Below are 22,779 nucleotides of genomic sequence, written 5' to 3' on the forward strand. Positions count from 1 at the left end.
ACATCTAAGAGCCCAAAAAATATTCGTTGGTAAAAAAAAAAAAAATTTCTAACTGCACAATAAAAAATACCAAATGATAAAAAAAAAAATATTTGAAAACTAGGGAAAAAAAAATTCAAGAGCATAAAAAATACTAGATATTTAAAAAAAAAAAACATTTGAAAGCCCAAGAAAAATACAAGATGTTCAATTAACAAATCAAAAAGTCCAAAAAAAATCAGATGTTCAAAAATAATTTTGAGAGAAAAGAAAAAAAAGGGAAAAACAAATGACTAAAAGATTGTGAGTGCTTTAAAAAAAAAAAAAACAAATGGTAAAAAATAATTTTAAAAGCTTAAAAAAATAACAGATGTTCAAAAAAAATTCTGAGAACATAAAAAAAATACCAAATAATTAAAAAAAATTTGAGTGCCAGAAAAAACATCAAATCGTAAAAAAAAATCTTGAGAGCTAAAAAAAAATCAAATGTTCAAAAAATATTCTAAAAGCCCAAAAAATATTTAGTATTTTTATCAAGCTCTAGGAAATTTTTTTTTTATATACTATTTGTTATTTTTTTTGGATACTTGAATTTTTTTTAACTATTTAGTATTTTTTTAGACTTCAATTTTTATTTTTTTTACCATATGGTATTTTTACTGCACTCTGAATTTTTTTTATCACCTAATATTTTTTGAATACCTAAAAGTATTTTTGGGCATTTATAATTTTTTTTAACCATTTCGTATTTTTTCTTGTGCTTTCAAAATTATTTGAACATCTAGTATTTTTATCAAGCTCCTAGAATTTTTTTTAAACATGTGATGTTTTTTATCATGCTCTCAACATTTTTTTTATTATTTGGTATTTTTTTGGGCTCTCATATTTTTTTTGAATACCTAGTACTTTTATGAGTTTCTCAAAATTATTTTTACCATCTGGTACTTTTATTGTGCTTTTAGAATTTGTTTTACATTTTCTTTTTGGCTTTTTGATTTTTATAACATTTGGTATTTTTTTGAGCTTTCAGAATTTTTTTAAAACATTTATTTTTTTTTATCATACCCTTGGAATTTTTTTTTTTGCCACTTGGTGTTTTTTTTTACTTTTGAATTTTTTTAAATATCTAATTTTTTTTTGGACTCTTACAATTTTTTTGAACATTTTAAATAGTATAATCTGAAATATAAATAAATAAAAAAATTCATATTTGAGGGCCATATGCGCCCCACATGATCTATATTTGACGATTTCAATCAATTATAACAGAAGTGGATCAATTTGTAAGAATTTGAAAATAAGTCTCCAAAACGAATTATATAATTTTAAAGGATACCAAAATGCATTACTGTTAAATGAAGCCAACTTGTGACATTTCAACAATATTAGATCCAATGGTTATATTTGTGTGATGTCATTATTGTTAAATATATATGAAAAATTTATTAACTAGTATAATTTCCTTTTATGGCTTAGAATTTGAAATAAAATAATTAAATATGACTATCTAAACTTAAATTACTAAGCAATAACTTAAAGAAAAAAATAGTAAGTATTAATAAAAAATTATACTTTTTTATTATGTAATTTTAAGTTTTACAAACGTTACTCATGAATAAGTTGCATATATCTATATATAAAAATAAAGCGATATATAAAATACTTCATATAATTTATAAATATTGAAAAGAAATGATCTTATTCTTAATAGTTGATTGTGCATATTTTGCCTTTAAATTTTGATTTCTTTTTTTATCATCGTTTTTGCCTACTTGTTTTATTGTTTAATTTTTAATATTACTTAAACTTTAACTATTAGGGAAATATGATATATATATATATGTGTGTGTGTGTGTGCGCGCGCGCTATTTTGGTTATATTTTAGTTTTCGTTTTTCCTCATAGGTAATCAATTTGGAATTTTATTTTATTAATTTTATTTCTAATTCTAATCCATGAAAGGAAATTATTGATAAATAAATGTTTCCTATTTAACAATAATGATATAATACAAATATAACAATTTGATATAAATAGTTGCCATGTCATAATTTAGTTAATCCAAATTGAAAACCTTTATTTCTGAAGAAATGGAGAGCATCTTTTTTAGTAACATGTACTTTGCCACTGCACTTTTTGTGTGGATAAATGAAATCTTAGGAGGCATATTTTAATTATATGATGGGACAAATATTTGGCGTTATGTTAGACAAACAATATAATAAGTTTGGAGTCCCAGGCTATATTCAAAACAAAATAATTGATTACATCACTGCCCAAGAATTGTATTCAGAAATTCGTTATATAAGACCAAAAAAAAGAGTTTCTGTTGGTGATTCTTCAGACGAACCGGATGTTACAATATTCTTATACATATTTTTAATTTATGAAAGTTTACAAAAAAAATAAAATAAAATAAAAAGACAAAACAATCATTATACGCCCCGAAAAGAAATAGAATACTAATTAAAATATATTCAATTTATGAGATGAAATGATAAAATAATAATAATAATAATAATAATAATAAATAAAAGAGCAGTGAAAGAGAAAGATTTTTTGCTTTGAGATATTCAAATCAATAAGACTTTGTCACAGAGTGATCGGATAATTCTCTTAAAAATATCCCAGCTGTGTCTAAACGAAAACCCGCCAGCAAACCCACAAACCCTGCATGAAAGGCACGCGTCTCCCTTAATTTTCTCCCTCTCCCTCTTCATAAACCTCCCCATGACCTCTTTTTTCCTCCATCAAACTCAAAAATTCAAGACAAATCATTCAGACCGACTAAAAAAAAAATGGGAAACAAAAAATTGACCCTTCTGGTTCTTGTTCTTGTGCTGTGCTATGGAGTACTTGGAATCAAGGCATTGAGCTTTGCTGAAGATGTAGAAGACTGGAGGAGATCAGAGAGAGGAGAAGAGGCAGAAGCAGAGCAACAACAAGAAGAAGAAGACTGGAGGAGAGAGAGAGGAGGAAGAGGAAGAGGAAGTAAGATTAGTAGTGAGGACTGGTTCTTGCTTCGAGATGTAAAGCCCATTGTCAAAACCGATGCAGGGGAGATGAGGGTGGTGAAGAGCCTCGGTAGTAGAAATCTCGGAAGGAACATGCATATCGGTTTCATCACCATGGAACCCCAAACCCTTTTCATCCCTCAGTACCTTGATTCCAATTTGATCATCTTCATTCGCAGAGGCAAAATTGCAAAATTCTACCTCTATTTTTATTTTCAAATGGGGTTTTTCTTTTATTTATTTATTTGATGTGTATGCTTTTGGAACCAACATTATAGGAAATAAAAATTATTGTGTGTATATATTTTGGTTTGCAGGGGAAGCAAAGTTGGGATTAATATATGGTGATGATCTAGCTGAGAGGAGATTGAAGAGTGGGGATGTTTATCTGATTCCTGCTGGGTCAGCATTTTACTTGGTGAACACAGGCGAGGGTCAGAGACTTCACATCATCTGCAGCATTGACACATCTGAGAGTTTAGGCTTGGGTGCTTTCCAGGTACAAATTCCGATAATTCCTAGTTTCATATATATATATATATATATATATTCTACGTGATTCAAATTTTGATTTCTTTAGAGGCCCTGCATTGAAAAGGTTAACAAATTTTGATCATTATTTTTTCATTTTGGGATGTTAATCAAACATGCAGTCCTTCTTCGTGGCTGGAGGAACATACCCAACATCTATTCTCTCTGGATTCAGCACACATATACTTGAGAATGCCTTTAACGTAAGCAACACACAAAAAAAATAATAATAATAATTAAAAAAAAATCATCGTTATAATCAATTTGGTAGCAACTAAATGTTCACTAAAATTGGAAACTATCCAATTATGATTATTTTGTAGGTCTCAAGAGGAGAACTAACAGAGATATTAAGCAGGCAAGAAGAGGGTCCAATAGTCTACATTACAGACCCCAACCCACCAAGCCTATGGTCCAAGTTTTTGCAACTAAAAGAGCAAGATAAACTTGAACACCTGAAGAGAATGGTCGATTTTCACCAAGACCAATCTGACGAAGAAAAAGATGAACAACCAAGTTGGTCATGGAGGAAGCTATTGAATTCCGTATTTGGGAATAGAGAGGAGAGAAGGCATGAACACAAGAGATCTGGTGACTCTCCGGACTCTTATAACCTCTACAAACGAGAGCCAGATTACAGAAATGATTATGGATATAGCAAGGCACTCGAGGAGGACGATTATCCTCCTCTCAAAAGCTCTGGCATTGGAATTTACCTCGTCAACCTCACTGCGGTAATCATTTCTTTTTTTCTTTTTTTCTTTTTTTAAACAAATTCAATAATGCCCATAAAAACACACCAAAATGAAGAAGATTATATATATATATATATATATAATTTTGTTAAAAAGCTTACCAGTCCCTCACCGTATCGTAAGCGGTGCACCACACCAACAGGATCGACGTGTACTGTAGCAGAGCTATATATGTATATAAAAATACAAATATATGTGCGTGTAATAAAATTCTAATTATTTTTGCAGGGATCAATGATGGCGCCTCATCTGAATCCGAGAGCAACAGAGTATGGGATAGTTTTGAGAGGAGCAGGGACAATAGAGATAGTGTTTCCGAACGGTACGACGGCCATGAACGCGGAGGTCAAAGAAGGAGACGTGTTTTGGGTGCCGAGGTATTTCCCTTTCTGTCAGATCGCATCTCGAACAGGGCCTTTCGAGTTCTTCGGATTCACAACCTCGGCGCGCAAGAATTACCCTCACTTCTTGGTTGGTGCAAACTCGATTCTAAGGACAATGGCGGGTCCGGAGGTAGCAGCTGCTTTCGGTGCCAGCGAGGAGAGATACAGACACTTGGTAGACGCTCAACGCGAATCTGTGATCTTGCCTTCTGCATCGGCGGCTCCGCCGTATGAGGCCGGGGAGGGAGAGGAAGGGGAGGTTGGGGGTAAGAAGAAGAACAGCAACAACAACAACAATTTTGAGAGGCTTCCGAAAGTGATCAAGAACTTTGGGAATGATCTCATCATGGGTTTTGATTAGGGAGAGAAATGAGCCTTGGAAGCTCCCTTTTTTTTTGGTTATCTGGTTTTAGCTTCTTTCTTCATTTTCTTCCCTTTTCTTTTTTAGTTCTTTTTTTGGTTTAATTTACTCTTTTCCTTTTTTTGCTTCTGTTTTACGTTCAGAGTTTCTTCACGGGTTTCCAGAGTTGTGAATAAGATCCACCTTCTCTTTTATTTTGTGTTGGTTTTTGTTTTGTTTTGTTTTGTTTTTTTCCCTTGATTACAGACCAACTACTACATTACTCTGCTCCCATCGTTATGTTGTTGTTGGTCATTATCTTTAAATGTCGTAGCTTATTATTATTCAGGAAAAAATGCCATAGTTTATTTTATGGAAATGTCAAATTAAATTCTTTGATTTACCAAAAATATATGTATATATGTATATTAAACAAAATAAATGAATATAATTCTGTGCCTATATATATATATATATAGACCGACTGAAATGGAAACTCTTTTGTTTTATGCCCTATACCCAAATAATTTCTTTGATAGATTCTAACACGAAGTATGTACACAATGAGGATTACAATCATTGATACTGTTTGTTTGAAACCCCAGAGGCTGGATCGGAAAGGCTGCTATACCATACCTTCTGTCTCAACTCTACTCTAGTAGTCACCAGACTCGCTATAGTAGTCCGTCCGGCTGCTCTTGCTGAAATCATTACTCTTCGTACTGCCGCGCTCTAGCAATTGCGCTCCCTAGACTACTACCATACCATGTAGTTAGGTAGGGACAACCAATCCGTAGTGACGGGAATCTAGGAATAAATGGGGATAGGATAGGGGATACCTGCAGAGCCCTGTGACTGTGGAACAAGCTACGCACGCAAAAGGAATGTGGTTCTGGTTGAGGCTTTCTAATTTCCTTTATTAGTAAAGGGGGAGCCTGACGTTCGCGCCCGGAGACCATTCCGCCCCCCCGCCCGTCCATCCAGACGCGGCGCCCTTTTTCATTATCATCTACCGCCCTTTCTTTCCCCCTATGATACTTGGCAGGAAGCCATGGGTCGTACGGGTGATTGGAAGAGAAATCCCATCTTCTAATCAACTCATTTCAGAACTTGTTTTAGGGATACCCTCATTCAACAAGGTTTCTCGCTCCGCTCACAACCACAACGTTGGCTACAGTTATCTTTACTTCACCCCCTCTATTATGCGATGAGTTTTAACAAATTTTGTAGTGGCCAACCTCATTATCAGTGGGCTTGTGTGGCAATTAGCTTGTGTGGCAATAATTGGGTGTCGATAGTTTCTTTTCACTTTTTAATATTAAAATTTGATATGGAAAAATAAATTCTTTAATGATACATATGCTGCTCCAGTATCTATAAAATCATTCACTGGCATAAAAAAGAAAGAAGGATATTTGCTTGTTTTGTTTTTTTGTTTTTATTTTTATTTTATATATATATATTTATATATGCTTTAAAAAAAAATATGAACACAAGCATAAAAAATAATAAAATAGTAATAAAAAAAGATAGGATCTAGATTCCCAAAAAAAAAAAAAAAAAAACAATTTACTACCTAAATAGGTCCAAAAGACAATTGACCTTTCTTTCGTTCAAAAACTTTCACCTTAATCGGACTCCTAATTACACACCTTTTTTCAACCTTATATACAACTTAGCAATCTTGATGGATGCCAACCTCAAAGGAGCCATGGAACTAGTGTAACGATTAATTTTTGATGTTCCAAGTCCTGGACACACCTTTCATTCCACTGTAAAGAGAGAGTTTCCAGTGGAGAATTTTCAACTTATATAGTTTGCCATATAATTTGTATTTATGCTCTTACCATTGGCAATATTCCGTAGGGCATGCACGTAAGTTTTCCTTTAATTACTACTTGGCCAGGTTAAGTTTTAAAGAGAATCCACTTTCTGTTATTTAACTATAACAAACAATTACTATAATAAAAATACTGAACTTTAATATGAAAGAAGTTCACTGCAAAAATATAAAAGAAGTTGAAAACTATTGAACATATGAACAGCTCGAGTACCTAAAAATCCAGATTTTTTGGCAACAATGTACATATCATCAAAACATCCACATATCACTACAAGAAATTCAGCTTTTACCCACAAAAGCTTTTTGTCAGGAAAAATTGAACTTTCGTCGGTAAATGTTTTCCTGACAAAAAAGAATTCATCGCAAGCTTTGTCGCCTATGCTTTCTCTGCGATTGTCTTTATCGATGAATTTTATAATTTTCTCGTAAAAACCTTTTGCCGACCAAAACAAAAATTCATCGCCAAAAACTATTTCCCTAAACCAAAAATTGTCGGTAAAATATTTTGGCTACAAAAATATAGCATATTTTTATATTCTTGAAATGTAATTAGCGACAAAATTTTTTTGTCAGCAATAAGTTATTTTCCTTCAAAATTACATGTCGTCGACAAAGCTATATTTTGCGATGTACTTTCCTTGGCAAAGAGTATTAGCGACGAATATAATTTCCTTGGAAAAGAGTTTTTGTGATGACACTAGTTTCCTCAGCAAAGAGTTTTAGTGATGAACCTAATTTCTTCGGCAAAAATGTTTACTGATAATGCCCTCTTCGTCGGAAAATAGTTTTACCGATGAAATAGTTTCGATGGAAAAACGTTTTTATAATTACCGAGAAAATTGTGCTTTTGTCGGCAAAGGCGTTCCCAATTTTTTTTTTTACATAGCAAATAATTTAATTTTGTTTTGTAGATTTTTTATTTAATTTTATTTCCCTGTAATTTTTTTCAATTTTTTTACTAACACAAATATTATATAAATATTCATATTATAAAAATAATTACACACAAAAGTAATAAGTCTTGCCATTAATAGTAAATATGAACATATATATGTTTGTAAATTTTATAACTACAATAAAATCAAAATAAAAACATATCAAGAAGCAGCCGATGAAGGTGGAGGTGGTGGAGGAAAACAAAACCTGCTAGACGATGTGCCATCACCAGAACAAAAGTTCTGTGCCATAAATTGTTGTATAAACTCTCTCAGTTGGCTCATATCTTCTTCATACTTTGACATCCATGCTTCAGTTTGTCGCCTGTATGAGGCAATTCTTCTTCCAAACTTGATATCCATTCACACAAAGCAATTGTATCTGGTGACAGTTGTCTTTTACGAGAATATGAAGCTGGTTTTGGACCATATCTCATGCTAAGTATATATCCTGATCTAGTTCCCAAAACTTCATCAGCAATCACATCCTCATTCATTGTCTCCAACCCTTCCTCAAGTAGTTGTGAACGTTTTTTATGCATGTCCCCCTACAAAGAAAAAAAAAAAAAGACTATATGAAAATATTTTTCATTTAACAATAAATCGTACAATGACTAAAAGCAATTTAACAGTAATTGCCATATGCACAATCCTTGTAACTATATTCACAAACCATTGTGCTTTTGTACAATTTGGTTTTGTAAAATTTTCCATGCAAGGTTTTAAATATATATCTTTGTTGAGCTGTCTCATTGATCCATCCTTTTTTAGCATGGTAATGCATATCAAGGAAAAAATTGATTTGTCCTTGTGTTTGTCCTTCAGAAAGATTCTGCTTATTCATAAAAATCTAGTTTGCATAAAATTAATAAATAAGCATACTGTTAAGGTTAAAATTTATACAGAGAATTTTGGAAAAAAAATATAATATACATATATACTTTTGATTTTTGCTGAAGATGATATACAAAGAGTTTTGATCCTCTATAATGACTATAAGGTACATTTTCACTATTTTTTTTTTTTTTTGTTTACTTGTGAACGATGCTGCACATGAAACAATAATTTATTAATTCGAAACTATAATTTAATAACCATAAAAATTATAAAAATTAATCATATACCATATATTTTTTATTTGTGTCAAAAAAGTCACATAGATAAAGCTAATCTGCTTCCTTTAATCCTAAAGGAGGAGTCGATTGCTTAGCTTGCTCAATAGTCTCAAACTCCAAAAAGTGATTATAAAGTCTATAACGAAAATCACTATATGCTTTGCTCATTAAAGTATTGACATATCTAACATATCTCTTAGCTTCTAGGTCAATGTCAAACTTAAACTGCAAAGAAAAAAGAAAAAGAATTAATATATCAATAATAGAAAGATATACCTAATCAACCAAACTTTCAAATAAATTAATAATTGAGCCAAGCAAACAAAAAAGTTCATGCATTAAATTAAAGTAATCATATATAGTAATCATATATACTTGCAATGTAACCATAAGAGAATTAGATAATGTAATCCAGTACCCAAATATAACCACTGCACATAGAACCAACAACATTCTTAGCACATAGAGCCAAATTTCAGAGACCTTTCATAGATGAGATATTCAAAACTGAAGGTTCATCTCTCCAACATTCTCTGGCTTCATATGTTATAATCACCTATCTGATAAGTATCTATATGTATACATTCAAGCAGTATATCAACATATATATATATATATATATACACATATAGATTTCAACATGCATGCATAGTATTTTTGCTACCCAAAGGAGATCCAAACTTTAACAAAGAACTGGGATACAGAGGATGACGAACCCTGGGAGGCCAAATCCCTCATAATTATATAAAATGTGAAGTGTGCTATTTCTGACATTTTTAGATCTAATGAGAAATGGAGATAAGTTGTTGAAATGGGAAAATATGTTTCAAAGTTAACCAATGGAGAGAACATTTTTGGAAAGTCATTCTTGTATCCTAATCTTTAATAAAGTATACTCATTTCATGCTTCCCTACATGTACGTAAGATATGCAATCCCACATAGCTAGGCATGTTAGAAGTCCTACTACATTCTTATGTCTAATTATATCTCATGCAAGCCGTTTGTAATAATGTTTTATGTTTTTACTTTTTGTATTTAATTTTCTAGTGGGGTGGCATGTTAGATATAGATCCAATAGAAGAAAAGAAGGCAAGGAAACATCAGTTCAGTCTTAGAGGACCACTAGAATTTCTGCAAAAAGGAAAATATGTATATGAAACTAGTTTATATTATATTATTTGTCTGTACTGCAATAATATGGTGGACTGCTATATTAGAAACTTTTTGATTCTGTTTATTTCTCTTCGTGCAGTGTGTGTTGTTAATTACATCAAATTTCTTTATAGAAAATACATGATTAGACTAATTTTAAAGATTGCACTTATTCATAGGCCAATGTTGGGAGTTTTTTCATTCAGTTACAGGGCAAAATATAAAACATGTCAATGTTGAAGGTAAAATAATACTTAACACCTTTATATTTGTTTGTATCTGTGCATTAAATGCATAAAATTATTAAACCTTATATGGTTCTTAAACGTTACATGATGCCCTAAATCCAAGCAAAAGATTTGAAGTGGCTCTTCCTGAGTATGAAATTCCTATCCAGTTCATACATCGAGGTTTAGGGCCATCAATAGGTCTACCACTAGGTCCAAAAACACTAAGTGTTCAATGGTGTGCGTGGTGAAACATGACAGATTTGTTTTAGTTTATATAGGTGATATTTTAGAATTTAGTATAAATATGAAAGAAACTAGAAAAACCTGTAGAAGATCTCTGATTCTTTTTCTTTCATTCTCATCAATCTGCTGCCATGTCTCAACTTGTAGAGGAGCATGCTCCCTAACTAGATAATCGCATTCACTTGCTAATTTACTTGAAATCTTGGCATTTGTGGGCCTCCTTGTGGCATAATCTAGTTCCACCTTTAACCTCCCCATAGTTGCAACCATTGCTGTAGTTCCTTTGCCAATAGTCCCTTCTCTAACATTTTCGCTTTGCAAATCGGAAGGTGGAAATTTTAAATAAACGGACAAGAATTTATGTATATAAAATAGAATTAAGAATACTGATTTAAGCAACTATTTATATGTAACTAATATTAAATAAATAAACCTGACAGTTAATGCTATTAGAGTTAAGTGATTAAGAATACTGATTTGATGAGTGTATCCTAGTGTTTGTGTATATGTTATGTGTACTATAAGTAGTGTTCTAATCCAAAAAAGTTCATCAATATGTTGAATAGCAAAAGAATGAGAAAGGAAAAGTTCATCTATTCTAGAGAGTAAGTAAGCCCAACGGGTGTTTTTTCCATGAGAATTGCATATAACATGTCTTAATGTGCTCAAATTATTTTATTTTTGTAGTTTGAGGCTAACTCTTGCATGAAAATCGGTGTATGTGCTACAATGGATAGTGATGGTGCAGTCTATTCATGCCATGTCCTCTCTGTCTCTTTTCCTCTCTGCCTCACTTTAAAAAAAAGTGTTTCGGAAAAAAAGTACCTTTTGTTATAGAAAATGAAAATAAATATGGCTCAAGTGGGCCAAGGTTGAGCCATAAAAAGTTACCAAATTTCTGCAATAAATATGACCCAAGTGGGGTAAGGTTGAGCCATAAAAAATTACCAAATTTCTGCAATAAATATAGCCCAAGTGAGATAAGGATGAGCCATAAAAAGTTACCAAATTTCTGTAAAATGTTTAGACGAATGATGAATTATCACTATTTTAACATAACCAAACACTAGAAAAAACGTAGCACTTCATGTGGGTACTTGTTCCCTATATGAGCCAGGATTGAATTAACTTAAAATATTTCATATATATATATATATATATCAACATATATATATATATATATACACACATATAGCATTTCAACATGCACACATAATTAATTAATAAATGTGTGTTATTAAGTCATGTATTTCAACATATATCAACATATATATATATACACATATAGTATTTCACCACACATATATTTACATACACATAGAGTATTTCAACATGCACACATAGTTAACTAATAAATGTGTGTTATTAGGTCATATATTTTTTCTAAAGTTCTCCATTTAGTCTATGGTACTAACTATGTAACAAACACAACAGCTGAATTGACAAGATATTTCATATATATATATATATACATATACACATATAGTATTTCAACATGCACACATAATTAATTAATAAATGTAGGGTTAGTAAATATGATATATTAGAATATAGAAATAAGTCAAAAATATAGTAACAAATATGACATATGACATATTAGAATAAAGAAATAAGCCAAAAATGTTGTATGCATATATGCTGTCCATTTCTGGAAACTTCTTTCTACCATCAATATCATTGTCTAAACAACAATATATATGTGTTATATATATATATACATATATATATATATACTCTACTTAATCTCCCTTGTTGGTATCAGAGCCATAAGTGTTTCGATCTATATGCTTACTACTTCTTTTAGCACCCGTAGAGTATTATATCTGCTTAATTCATTCATTTTCTTGTCTTAATTTCTAAAGGTTTATTAAGCCAACTTTATTGTTGTCATTCGTGTTCGTCCCTAGCTGAACAGTAAATGGTCCGTGTCTGAACAATAAGTCCCAGGTGAGGCATGAGAGGAGCGGTCTGAGAGGTCAAGGGGAGAGAGCAATCATATGACAATAGTAAATTTGAATTAATAGAGTTTTAAAAATTAAAATTCGAAAATGGATAGATTATTCAGAACTAATTCTTCTACTAGTTCTAGATTAAGTACCAGCTCTAGGTCATCGCTTAATGGAAATCAAATACCAGATATAATTAATGAAGAACTTACTAGTTATCCTTCTTGTCGTCCCTCTTGTAGTAATTCTGTCTTTAGTAAATCTATTAATAATAATTCTAATATATCTTTAGGTTCATCTAGTAATAAAAACTTCAGATCTATACCAAAACTAAAACATCAAGATGAAATCTGCCAACAAATCAATACTAATCAATGGAGACCAAACTACAAATATCTAAATCAAGAATTTAAATTCGAAAAACATAAAGATCAATTATTAAATTACCAACAATCATACACTAAAGAACAAAAAGCCCATATTTTATCTAGTTGGAAAGAAACAATGATAGATCTTAAAACTAATATATTATTTTTTAATTTTCTCGAAAATTATTATCCTTTACTAAACATAAACATATTACCAAAAGAAACAGGAGAACCACCAGATAAATCAACAGTCGTGTCAAGCCACCCCTCTGAAAAACTTACGTCTTCTTCTTCCCGTATAAAACCACTCCTTAATCCTAGTCTAAATACTCTAGATAAACCATCACAAGAAAATCTAGGATCACCTCCTTCAAAACCTAATAAAACACGAAAACAAACTTCAATCACCATTCATGATCTACAATCTGAATGTAAATCAATCAAAAAAGAAATAAAAGAATTAAAAATTCAACCTACATCCTCTAATCAAACTCTATATCCCCAACCTACACTTAAAAAATGGCACATTCAAATCACCATGGTCATTCAAAATTTTCAATTATCAACTATTGCACTTTTAGACTCTGGTGCAGATTTAAACTGTGTTCAAGAAGGTCTTGTACCTAGTAAATATTATACCAAAACCAAAGAAAAATTAAATTCTGCCAATGGTAGTAAAATGGATTTAAAGTATCAAATCAATCAAGCTCATATTTGCCACCAAAATGTTTGTTTTATCACCTCCTTTGTTCTAATTAAAAATTTAATAGATCCAGTCATATTAGGCACCCCTTTTCTCTCTTGGTTATACCGCCTTCAATATTTTCATTTAATTATTTTATATTTATATTTTATATTTCATTGTTCTTGGCTGGCTTTACCGCCTTTAACTTTTGTCATTTTCATTTCCTTCCGCTTAATCTTATTCTACTCTGTTCTTATTTTGTTCTTCTTACTCTATATATCTACTTAATCTCCCTTGTTGGTATCAGAGCCAATGTCTTAGGCATCCACAACACAGATACTGAACATAGTGAAAACAATATTTACACTGAATCAAGTTCTGACGAATCAAGTAGTCACCCTGAATCCACCAGTGGCACAGATAACCCTAAAATTAGTTTAGGATGTTTAGATGCTTGTTGTCTAGATACCTGTTGTACTCAATCACTTAGTGTCTTAACTATTTCTATAGAAGATGAAGATATCATTTTAGAATTACTTAGTAAATTAGAAAATCTTGATGAAAGAATAGAATACATGAAAAAATATAAAAAGATAATCACTGATAATCACAAAGAAACAAATCAACATCATAAAAGTACTCAAAAAATATGTTTAACAGAAGCCTTGCAAACATTTAATAAATCCAAAAATAAACCCATAACTATTCAAGACTTACAAACAGAAATTAAAACAATCAAGTCTGAAATTAAAGAATTACAAATGGAAAATCATTTAATCAAACATCGATTACAATTCATTCAGGATAACCCCCATCCTAGTCAACCTGATGAACAGGAAGAAGGATCTTCCCATCATAATTGTATAGCTTCCATTCAAAAAATCAAACTTAGAAAATGGCATATTAAAATCACTATACTCATAAAAGATTTTCAATTAACAACAATTGCACTTTTAGATTCAGGTGCAGATTTAAATTGCATTCATGAAAGTCTTATCCCTAATCAATATTATACCAAAACAAAAGAAAAATTAAATTCTGCCAATGGTAGTAAAATGGATTTACAATATGAAATTAATCAAGTCCAAATTTGTCATAATCAAATCTGTTATACAACCTCTTTTGTCCTTATTAAAAATATGACAGATCAAGTCATCCTCGGAATCCCTTTCCTTTCTCTATTATACCCATTCATTACAAACAATGATGGAATAATTAGTCACCTTTTAGGTGAAAAAATCAAATTTGATTTCTTGCTTCCATCAAATAATGTCCAGACTCTTCAAGATCAATCTATTTCAAAACAGCTTAATCAAATCCAAATCCCTCGTCCTCCTTTTTATTCCTCTTATCTTCTATTTTTCAATCAACCATACTTCTATACATCTCAAATCATTAAAACTTTATTTTGCAAAATATATTTATATATCTTTGCATCTTTTTCAAATCTTTGCATTATTTCAAAATCTCTTTTCTCTAATCATTCTCATTACAGCATGACTCGCCCCCGCGGCTACATAATCATCAACAGCACATCTGTTCCAATTTGGAGTGGAGAAAATTCTGAAAAGAATTTCCCAACCCAATTTGAACTAGATATCCCCCAACGAGCCTTAATCAATTCCATTTGGAACACAACCCGTTTTGAATCACCAGAAGAAAAATCAGATTTTATTCAAACCCTTGATAACCTTTGTTTTTATCTCCAATCAATCAAACAAAAGCCCGATCGTAAATACTATTCCCATTATATCCTATTCACAGGCCCAAACCCTGGCCTTTATAAAACATGGTCCCAAATAGCCCATGAGATAGCAGGCCAAATCAATACCCAATACCGAGGCTATTACAGTCTCCATCAAGCCCTTGAAATTACCCATCGAGAAATAGGTCCACAAGCCTTTATTCACCCTTGGGTCCGAATGGATCCAGAGTTTTCCAAAACTCTCCGCTCTGTCCAAAAAATCATCTCTAATCAAGCTTCTAGTTCCCAATCAGCCCAGAAAATGCAACATAATCATCCTCGCCCAATCACTGGTTTTGTCAACCCACAACATCCCAATAATCAATTTATTCAAATCCAAGATCCACTTGATATCCTCAATATAGAACATCCTTTAGAATTCTGCGTTCATGAACTCAAACACAAAAATCAATGCCTTGAACACCAAATTCAAACCTTACTCCACAACAATGCCATTCACCAACTTCACATTAATCATCTCCAAAAAGATCTCGCTTATTGGACCAAAAAACAATCTTTTGATCAAATCCAAGCCTCCACCAGCCATTCTAATCAACCTTTCCAACTCATTGACAATCCTTATCCTTTAATCAAAAATTCCACCTTACCTTGGAATCCTGTCCGTATATTTTTCTATCCTAATCAATGGTTACAACAAGCTGGTTTACCCAGTGATATTATTTCCCGCATTTGGAAAATTAAAAGAAAACAATTTTATGATGAATTCAATTCTCTTCAAAAAATGCTCCGCTCATTTATCCAATCACCCAATACCTGCCCCCGTGGTATGTATGTATATTCAGAAGCTGCTTTGCATCTTTCCAATAACAAATGTACCACATGTGACCCTGAAAATATACCCCTCAATCATGTTGGCTGTCCTCACCAAATCAGTTATTGTATTTACCGTGTTGGCCTATATGCCCCAACCTTTCATAATTTCATTTTTCAAAATAAAACAATCACTTGGGCTATCCTCTTTGACTGGGGATTAGTTGGAACCATTATATTCACCCATACAGATCAAGCCCAAAACTGTACTGAACTAATCAAAATGGCCATTACCTGCCTCTTTTTACCTCACCATTCAGCACCACTAAAACAACAAGGATATATTGCTGCTCACATCACATCCACTCCACCAGAATGGATCCATGGATGGGAACCAGCACGCCACCTAATCACTTTTGAAAAATCAAAATATGCTACTAATCATTTCCGCCAAGACGAATAGGTACGACGATGTTCCAGCCCAATCACACGGCAACTACGCCACTGGAGAGCTGCAGTATATGGAGACAACTTTAATCTCCAACACATTACTCAAAAATATTTTTTAGCAAAAGAAAATCAATACACAAAAATATATTTACATCATGGATTCCGCTGTGTATGGAATGATGTATTCACATCCTTTCATTACAAAACCATGTATCCAGATCTTGCTGCTATTTATTATAAAATGTTCAAAAATCAGAGAATCATTAATACAGACAATAATCAAGAATCAGAAGAAGACATTGACATTGATTCAGACGAAGACGACACTTACCAGTTTGGTGATGAAGAAGATCACAACATCAACAACATGCTGGAAGCCTGAACCATAATCAACATCAGGAATCTTTGACAGTACAAAGTTACTTTCAAAATTCCACCCACAAAAGCAGATCACGAGACTTTACTGTTCAATCACTATTCATGAACAGTAAAAGGAGTCGAAAGCAGATTACTGTTCAATCAACTATTCCCGACAGCACACTGTTCAATCAACTGTTCATCAACAGGAATCGAGTCCTCCTTTGTCTATTTAAAGGAGCCCCATTTCTCTTCCAAAACAAGTTTTTTTTAATTCATTTCCAAGTCTTTCATCTTTTCATTTCAAGTTGTTCCTTTTGGAGTTTTTTCCTACGGAAGCTAAGAGTGAGTTTAGAGAGTTTCTGGCAGATTTCTCCTCTTTTCTCAATCTTCTTCTATCCCAAAAAACTCTGTAATCAATTTATTTATTCTGAGTGTTAAGTGTTGAGTGCTTGTAACACTTTGGTTCTTCGTAATCAAGTAAGCATTCATATTTATCATTCATTATTTATTTCTCATTTACATTATTTATTTTTCATATATTGCTTGGCTGGTTATACCGCCTTCAATATTTTCATTTAATTATTTTATATTTCATTGTTCTTGGCTGGCTTTGCCGCCTTTAACTTTTGTCATTTTCATTTTCTTCCGCTTAATCTTATTCTACTCTGTTCTTATTTTGTTCTTCTTACTCTATACTCTACTTAATCTCCCTTGTTGGTACCATTGCTAGCCCAGGCTCAACCCGCATCAAGATATTGTCCTCTTTGGCCCAGTCCGTCAGGCCTCAAGGTTTTATACTCAAAACGCGTCTTGAAAGGAAAGGGAGCCCCACGCTTATAAGGCGTGCTTAACTCTCCTTTCCAATCGATGTGGGATATTGGGATATTACACACCCATCCTTCCCCCTCCTGGGGCCCAGAGTCCGTCCTGGCACACCGATCCGGGTTAGGCTCTGATACCATTGCTAGCCCAGGCTCAACCCGCATCAAGATATTGTCCTCTTTGGCCCAGTCCGTCGGGCCTCAAGGTTTTATACTCAAAACGCGTCTTGAAGGGAAAGGGAGCCCCACGCTTATAAGGCGTGCTTAACTCTCCTTTCCAATCGATGTGGGATATTGGGATATATATATATATATATATGTATATGTTTCTATCGCATGATCCTTCAACATTTCAACCTTCTAGTTGACTTGATACATGTATGCAACATTCATGCATGCGTTTGTTTCTTTGCTTTTTTGGGGTCTGATCATCTGATCATCTATCTGGCTTATTTATCATATTCAATTAACACCTTTTTTTTCCTTTTTATTTGACAATAATTATTTGTATCCCAAAGATGGTTATTGGATATGAAAAAAAAAAAAGATAATGGACCTGACAGGTTGCCATTCAACTGATTGCAACATGCACATTTTCTCCAACAAAAGAGTATTCCTTAGCTGGCAGAGTATTAGCTATTCCCACTGCTCTCTCTTGTTATGCCTGTCTAATTTCCTAAGTCTAGACAATGTTTTCTACCGCCAATCAACAAAGCATTACCCTTTTTGAATATTCTACTTTTTCTAGTCCAGACAATCTTTTTTTTCTTTTTTACTATCTTTTGGGACCTTAAATTGCAATTGATATTTAACATCTATAACTTTACGGCCCTTATAAATTTAAAGATAATTATTACTAAAAACTATCATACAATGTTAAAATATAATAGCAGAAGTTGAAACAGTTTGAGCATGAACAAATCAGAAACAATAGCTAAATATAATATATATATATATATCTTATATGTCAAATAATAAATTATTGATATATCTGTGCTACCATGAAGACTCGGAGATGTGGTGGGTGAAATAGATGGAGCAACTGGAGCAAAGGGAGGGGGCAGAGCGGACGAAACATGAGGAGCAGATGGAGGAGATGAAATCGATATGTCTGGATCTCATATACTCGGTGTCGGAATGATCGAAGTTGAAACATCCGCATTTATATCCATTGAATTGCTATGACTACGACCATAACCACGACCACGACCACCGCCATGGTGACGGGTAGAAAATCGAGGACGACCACGCTTTGACTTATACATCTAATTTAATGTATGTGTGTTAACATATTTATACAATAACAAATAAATATTCCATTCAATATATCCAAAGCTGTGCGTTTGAATGTATCAATATACAATACAATATATATTCCATCACAAAAAAATAGAACACATATATATTAAATAAACATTCCATCAAATATTTCCAAGGAATTCATTTTAAAGGTAGTTTATTAATCAATCACTATCATCTTCATCAGTTAGCACATGATCGTCACTGTCAGATACACAATTATCACCACTCATCTCATTCTCACTTCCATCATCTATAAAGTCGTCATCATCTAATGTTGTAAAATTAGGTTCAACATATTCAACTGTGTTTGGTTCAACATCAACTCGTTGAAGATGCAGCTCATTTAACTCCTCATCAACCCTCCATACAACATTTGATGACTCATCCTCTTGATATGCATCCAGTGATGATATGTCAACTTCATCATCCTCCTCTATCTTCTTAGAAATATCCCATAAATTTCTATGGTGTGCCTTTTGTACAACTTTCTAGTTGATCCCTAATTTCGGATCATCAATGTAGAAAACATGTTGCGCTTGACTTGCCAAAATATAAGGATCAGTGGTATACCATTGATGACAAATATTAATGCTCATCAAGTGAAAATCCTTTTGCACCCCATTTTTTTTAGGATTTGTGTCAAACCACTTACACTTGAACACAATTGTAGATTTATCCAACTTATAGTGCACTTGAATAACTGCTTTTAAAACTCCATAGAAGTCTATCTCATCCTCTTCGTGTACTCCTCGGATCATAACACCACTATTTTGAGTTATGAGTCGATCATCTCGTGCTTTAACAATAAATCGAACTCCATTGACAATGCATGCAGGATAAATGTTTACTTAACGATCGAGCATACTTGCTAGTGAATATAAATCAACAATAGCATCCGCTGCTGCTTAAGAATGTAACATTTCCATCTATAGTGCAAAATTCCAAAATTTGAAAAAAAAAATAACAATTTTCAAAAAATTAATATAATTATTGTCTTACATGACTTGAATCGATACTGAATTACTTACACGATTTTGAAACCATGCTGGAAATTTTTCTTGTTGCCTTTGGAATAGATTGTCACTGCTTTCTTTTTCCAATTCAAACATATGATCACTAAAATACAAAAATAATCATTTGAAATGTATACCACAAAAAATTATCATAAATTTGAGATATGAATAATATATTTCAAATATGGAGATGGTATTTGCTTACTCTAAATAATCAGCAATTTCCTTGCAATTATTAAGAACATACCAATGTATTTTCTTAATTTCTTCTTCCTCCAATAGTTGTAGTGTAGAAGCACCATATGGTTTTGCTCGTTAATTGAATACAGAAATACCTCCAACCTCATTACCAACATCAATATTTTATTCTGGCCTATTAAATTTAGTCTCAATGTCGTGAAAATGCATTGAACAAAATGTCAATGCCTCATTTGCATTGTATGCCTCTGCAATGGAACCTTCTGGCCTAGCTTTGTTCTTTACATAGCCTTTGTAGGCTCCTAAAACCCTATATAGCAAATCAATTTTTTTATATAAATCAAATTCAAAAACGTAAATATAAATTACAAATCGAATCTCACTAATTTACCTTTCAATTGGATACATCCATCAAAATCTAACTGGTCTGGCAAGTCGTGCTTCATGCGGCAAATGAACAGCTAGATGGACTATAATGTCAAAAAATGCCGGTGGAAATATTCTAAATATTCTTTCTAACTTGCATAATCTGAATGTATTTCCGTCTTCCAACTTCATCAAATCATTAATGGAAATCGACTTTGCACATAATTGTTGAAAAAAACTTAATAGCTCAACCAATGGAGTGCAACTATCTTGTGGTAAAAATTTTCGAATGCCAATAGGAATAAGATATTGGAGTAACACATGACAATCATGACTTTTGAGCCTCGTCATCTTACCATCTTTAACATTAACACTTTTTGATATATTTGCTGCATATCCATTAGGATATTGTATGGATTTTAAAAAGCGACAAAATTCTACTCTCTCCTGCCGTGTTAATGTGTATTTCACATGTGGCTTTACATACCTTTAGTCACCACATTTTACTAAATGTAGCTCTTTCCTTATTTTCATATCTTCTAAATCCTTTCGAGTTTTATAATTATCCTTTGTCTAATTATCAATGTCTAACAAAATTTCAACTATATTATCATATATATTTCTCTCAATGTGCATAACATCAAGAGTATGTCTTATTTTCAAAGAAGACCAATATTCTAACTCAAAAAATATGCTTTTTTTGGACCAATTCAACTCTGCTGCTGTACGCTTACGTTGCAGATCGAGTTTCATATTAACCATCATATAGACGACTTCGTCGCCAGTGATAATTAGAAGGTAAATACTGATGATGTCCCATGTAACATATTTCACTTCTCAACTTTAATGATGATGTTTCCTTGTTGCACACAGGACAAGCCATATAACATTTTGTGCTTCAACCTGATAGAAGCCCATATGCTGGAAAATCATTAATTGTTCATAAAATTGCAGCATGCATTTGAAAGATTTTACCAATTAAGTAATCATATGTTGGCACCCCAGTCCATAACTCTTTAAGTTCGTCAACTAAAGAGCGTAAATACACATCAATTTCTCTACCAGGAGATTTTGGACCCGGTATTGATAGAAACATCATCAAATATGGTTGTTTCATACATTTCCATGGTGGTAGATTATATAGTGTAAGAATAACCAACCACATACTATATGCACTACTTATATTTCCAAAGAGATTAAACCCATCTGATGCAAGAACTAGATACACATTGTGTGCGTCATTAAAAAATGATGGATACATTTTGTTAAATTCTTTCCAAGCTTCACCATCAGTTGGATGTCGAAGAATACCATCATCAACTCGTTTCTCACTATGCCACCTCATATCCCTTGATGTATGTCTCGACATAAATAATCTTTGCAACCTCGACTTCAGTGGAAAATATCTCAATACTTTATTTGGAATGTTTTTAACTTTATAACGAGGCTCATCCCATTCTGGACATCTTTCCAAATCAGTATTTTCTTTCCAAAACAAAACACAATCATTTTTACATGCATGAATCTTCTCATGCCTTAATCCAAGTGCACGCAACATTTTCTTCACAGAATATATATCTTTGGGGATATTTGTACCTTCTAGAAAGACATCATCTAATAACTGAAGTAACATATTAAGTGATTTATTACTCCAATGGTTGAGAATCTTAAGATGCATTAACTTAACTATAAAAGTTAATGTTGATAGCTTACAAGCTAGATATAATTTTCTTCCAGCTTCAACAAACAGATTGTCAAATACATGGTTATCATTTCCAATTTCCTTATTAAAAGTATGTGGCTTGACGTTTTCCATATCATCATCATCATCATAAGATTGATAAACATCATTCAAAATATCTAACATATCATCATCATAACATTCATCAACATCTTCTGTTTCTTACTCTCCAACACTCGAATTATTCGTTCCAGCATTGCTCGTGGATGCCACATGTTCTTCTCCATGGAACATCTAATTTACATATAATCTAGAAAAGCCATACCTATAAATATGTTTATGTACAACCTCAATAGGTTTCCAATAGGCATTAAGACACCATCATAAACTCGCTTCTCACTATGCCACCTCATATCCCTTAATGTATGTCTCGATATAAATAATGTTTGCAACCTTAACTTCAGTGGAAAATATCTCAGTACTTTTTGTGAAATGTTTTTAACTTTATAACGAGGCTCACAGCATTCTGGACATTTTTCCAAATCAGCATTCT

The 22,779-nt window shown here is 32.5% G+C and overlaps 1 protein-coding gene across 1 annotated transcript; it reads left to right on the forward strand.

Moving 5' to 3' along the window:
* Positions 1–2,656: 2,656 nt before the first annotated feature.
* Positions 2,657–5,216, forward strand: LOC107411320 (vicilin-like seed storage protein At2g28490; the record flags this gene model as incomplete). The annotated part of the gene is made up of 5 exons (XM_016018884.4): positions 2,657–3,173; positions 3,310–3,491; positions 3,646–3,726; positions 3,847–4,257; positions 4,507–5,216. Coding segments are annotated over 5 exons (1,707 nt in total), but the record flags the coding sequence as incomplete, so codon positions are not given.
* Between the last annotated feature and the right edge of the window lie 17,563 nt (positions 5,217–22,779).

This window comes from Ziziphus jujuba, chromosome 10, assembly GCF_031755915.1.
Source record: "Ziziphus jujuba cultivar Dongzao chromosome 10, ASM3175591v1".
Lineage (NCBI taxonomy): Eukaryota > Viridiplantae > Streptophyta > Magnoliopsida > Rosales > Rhamnaceae > Ziziphus > Ziziphus jujuba.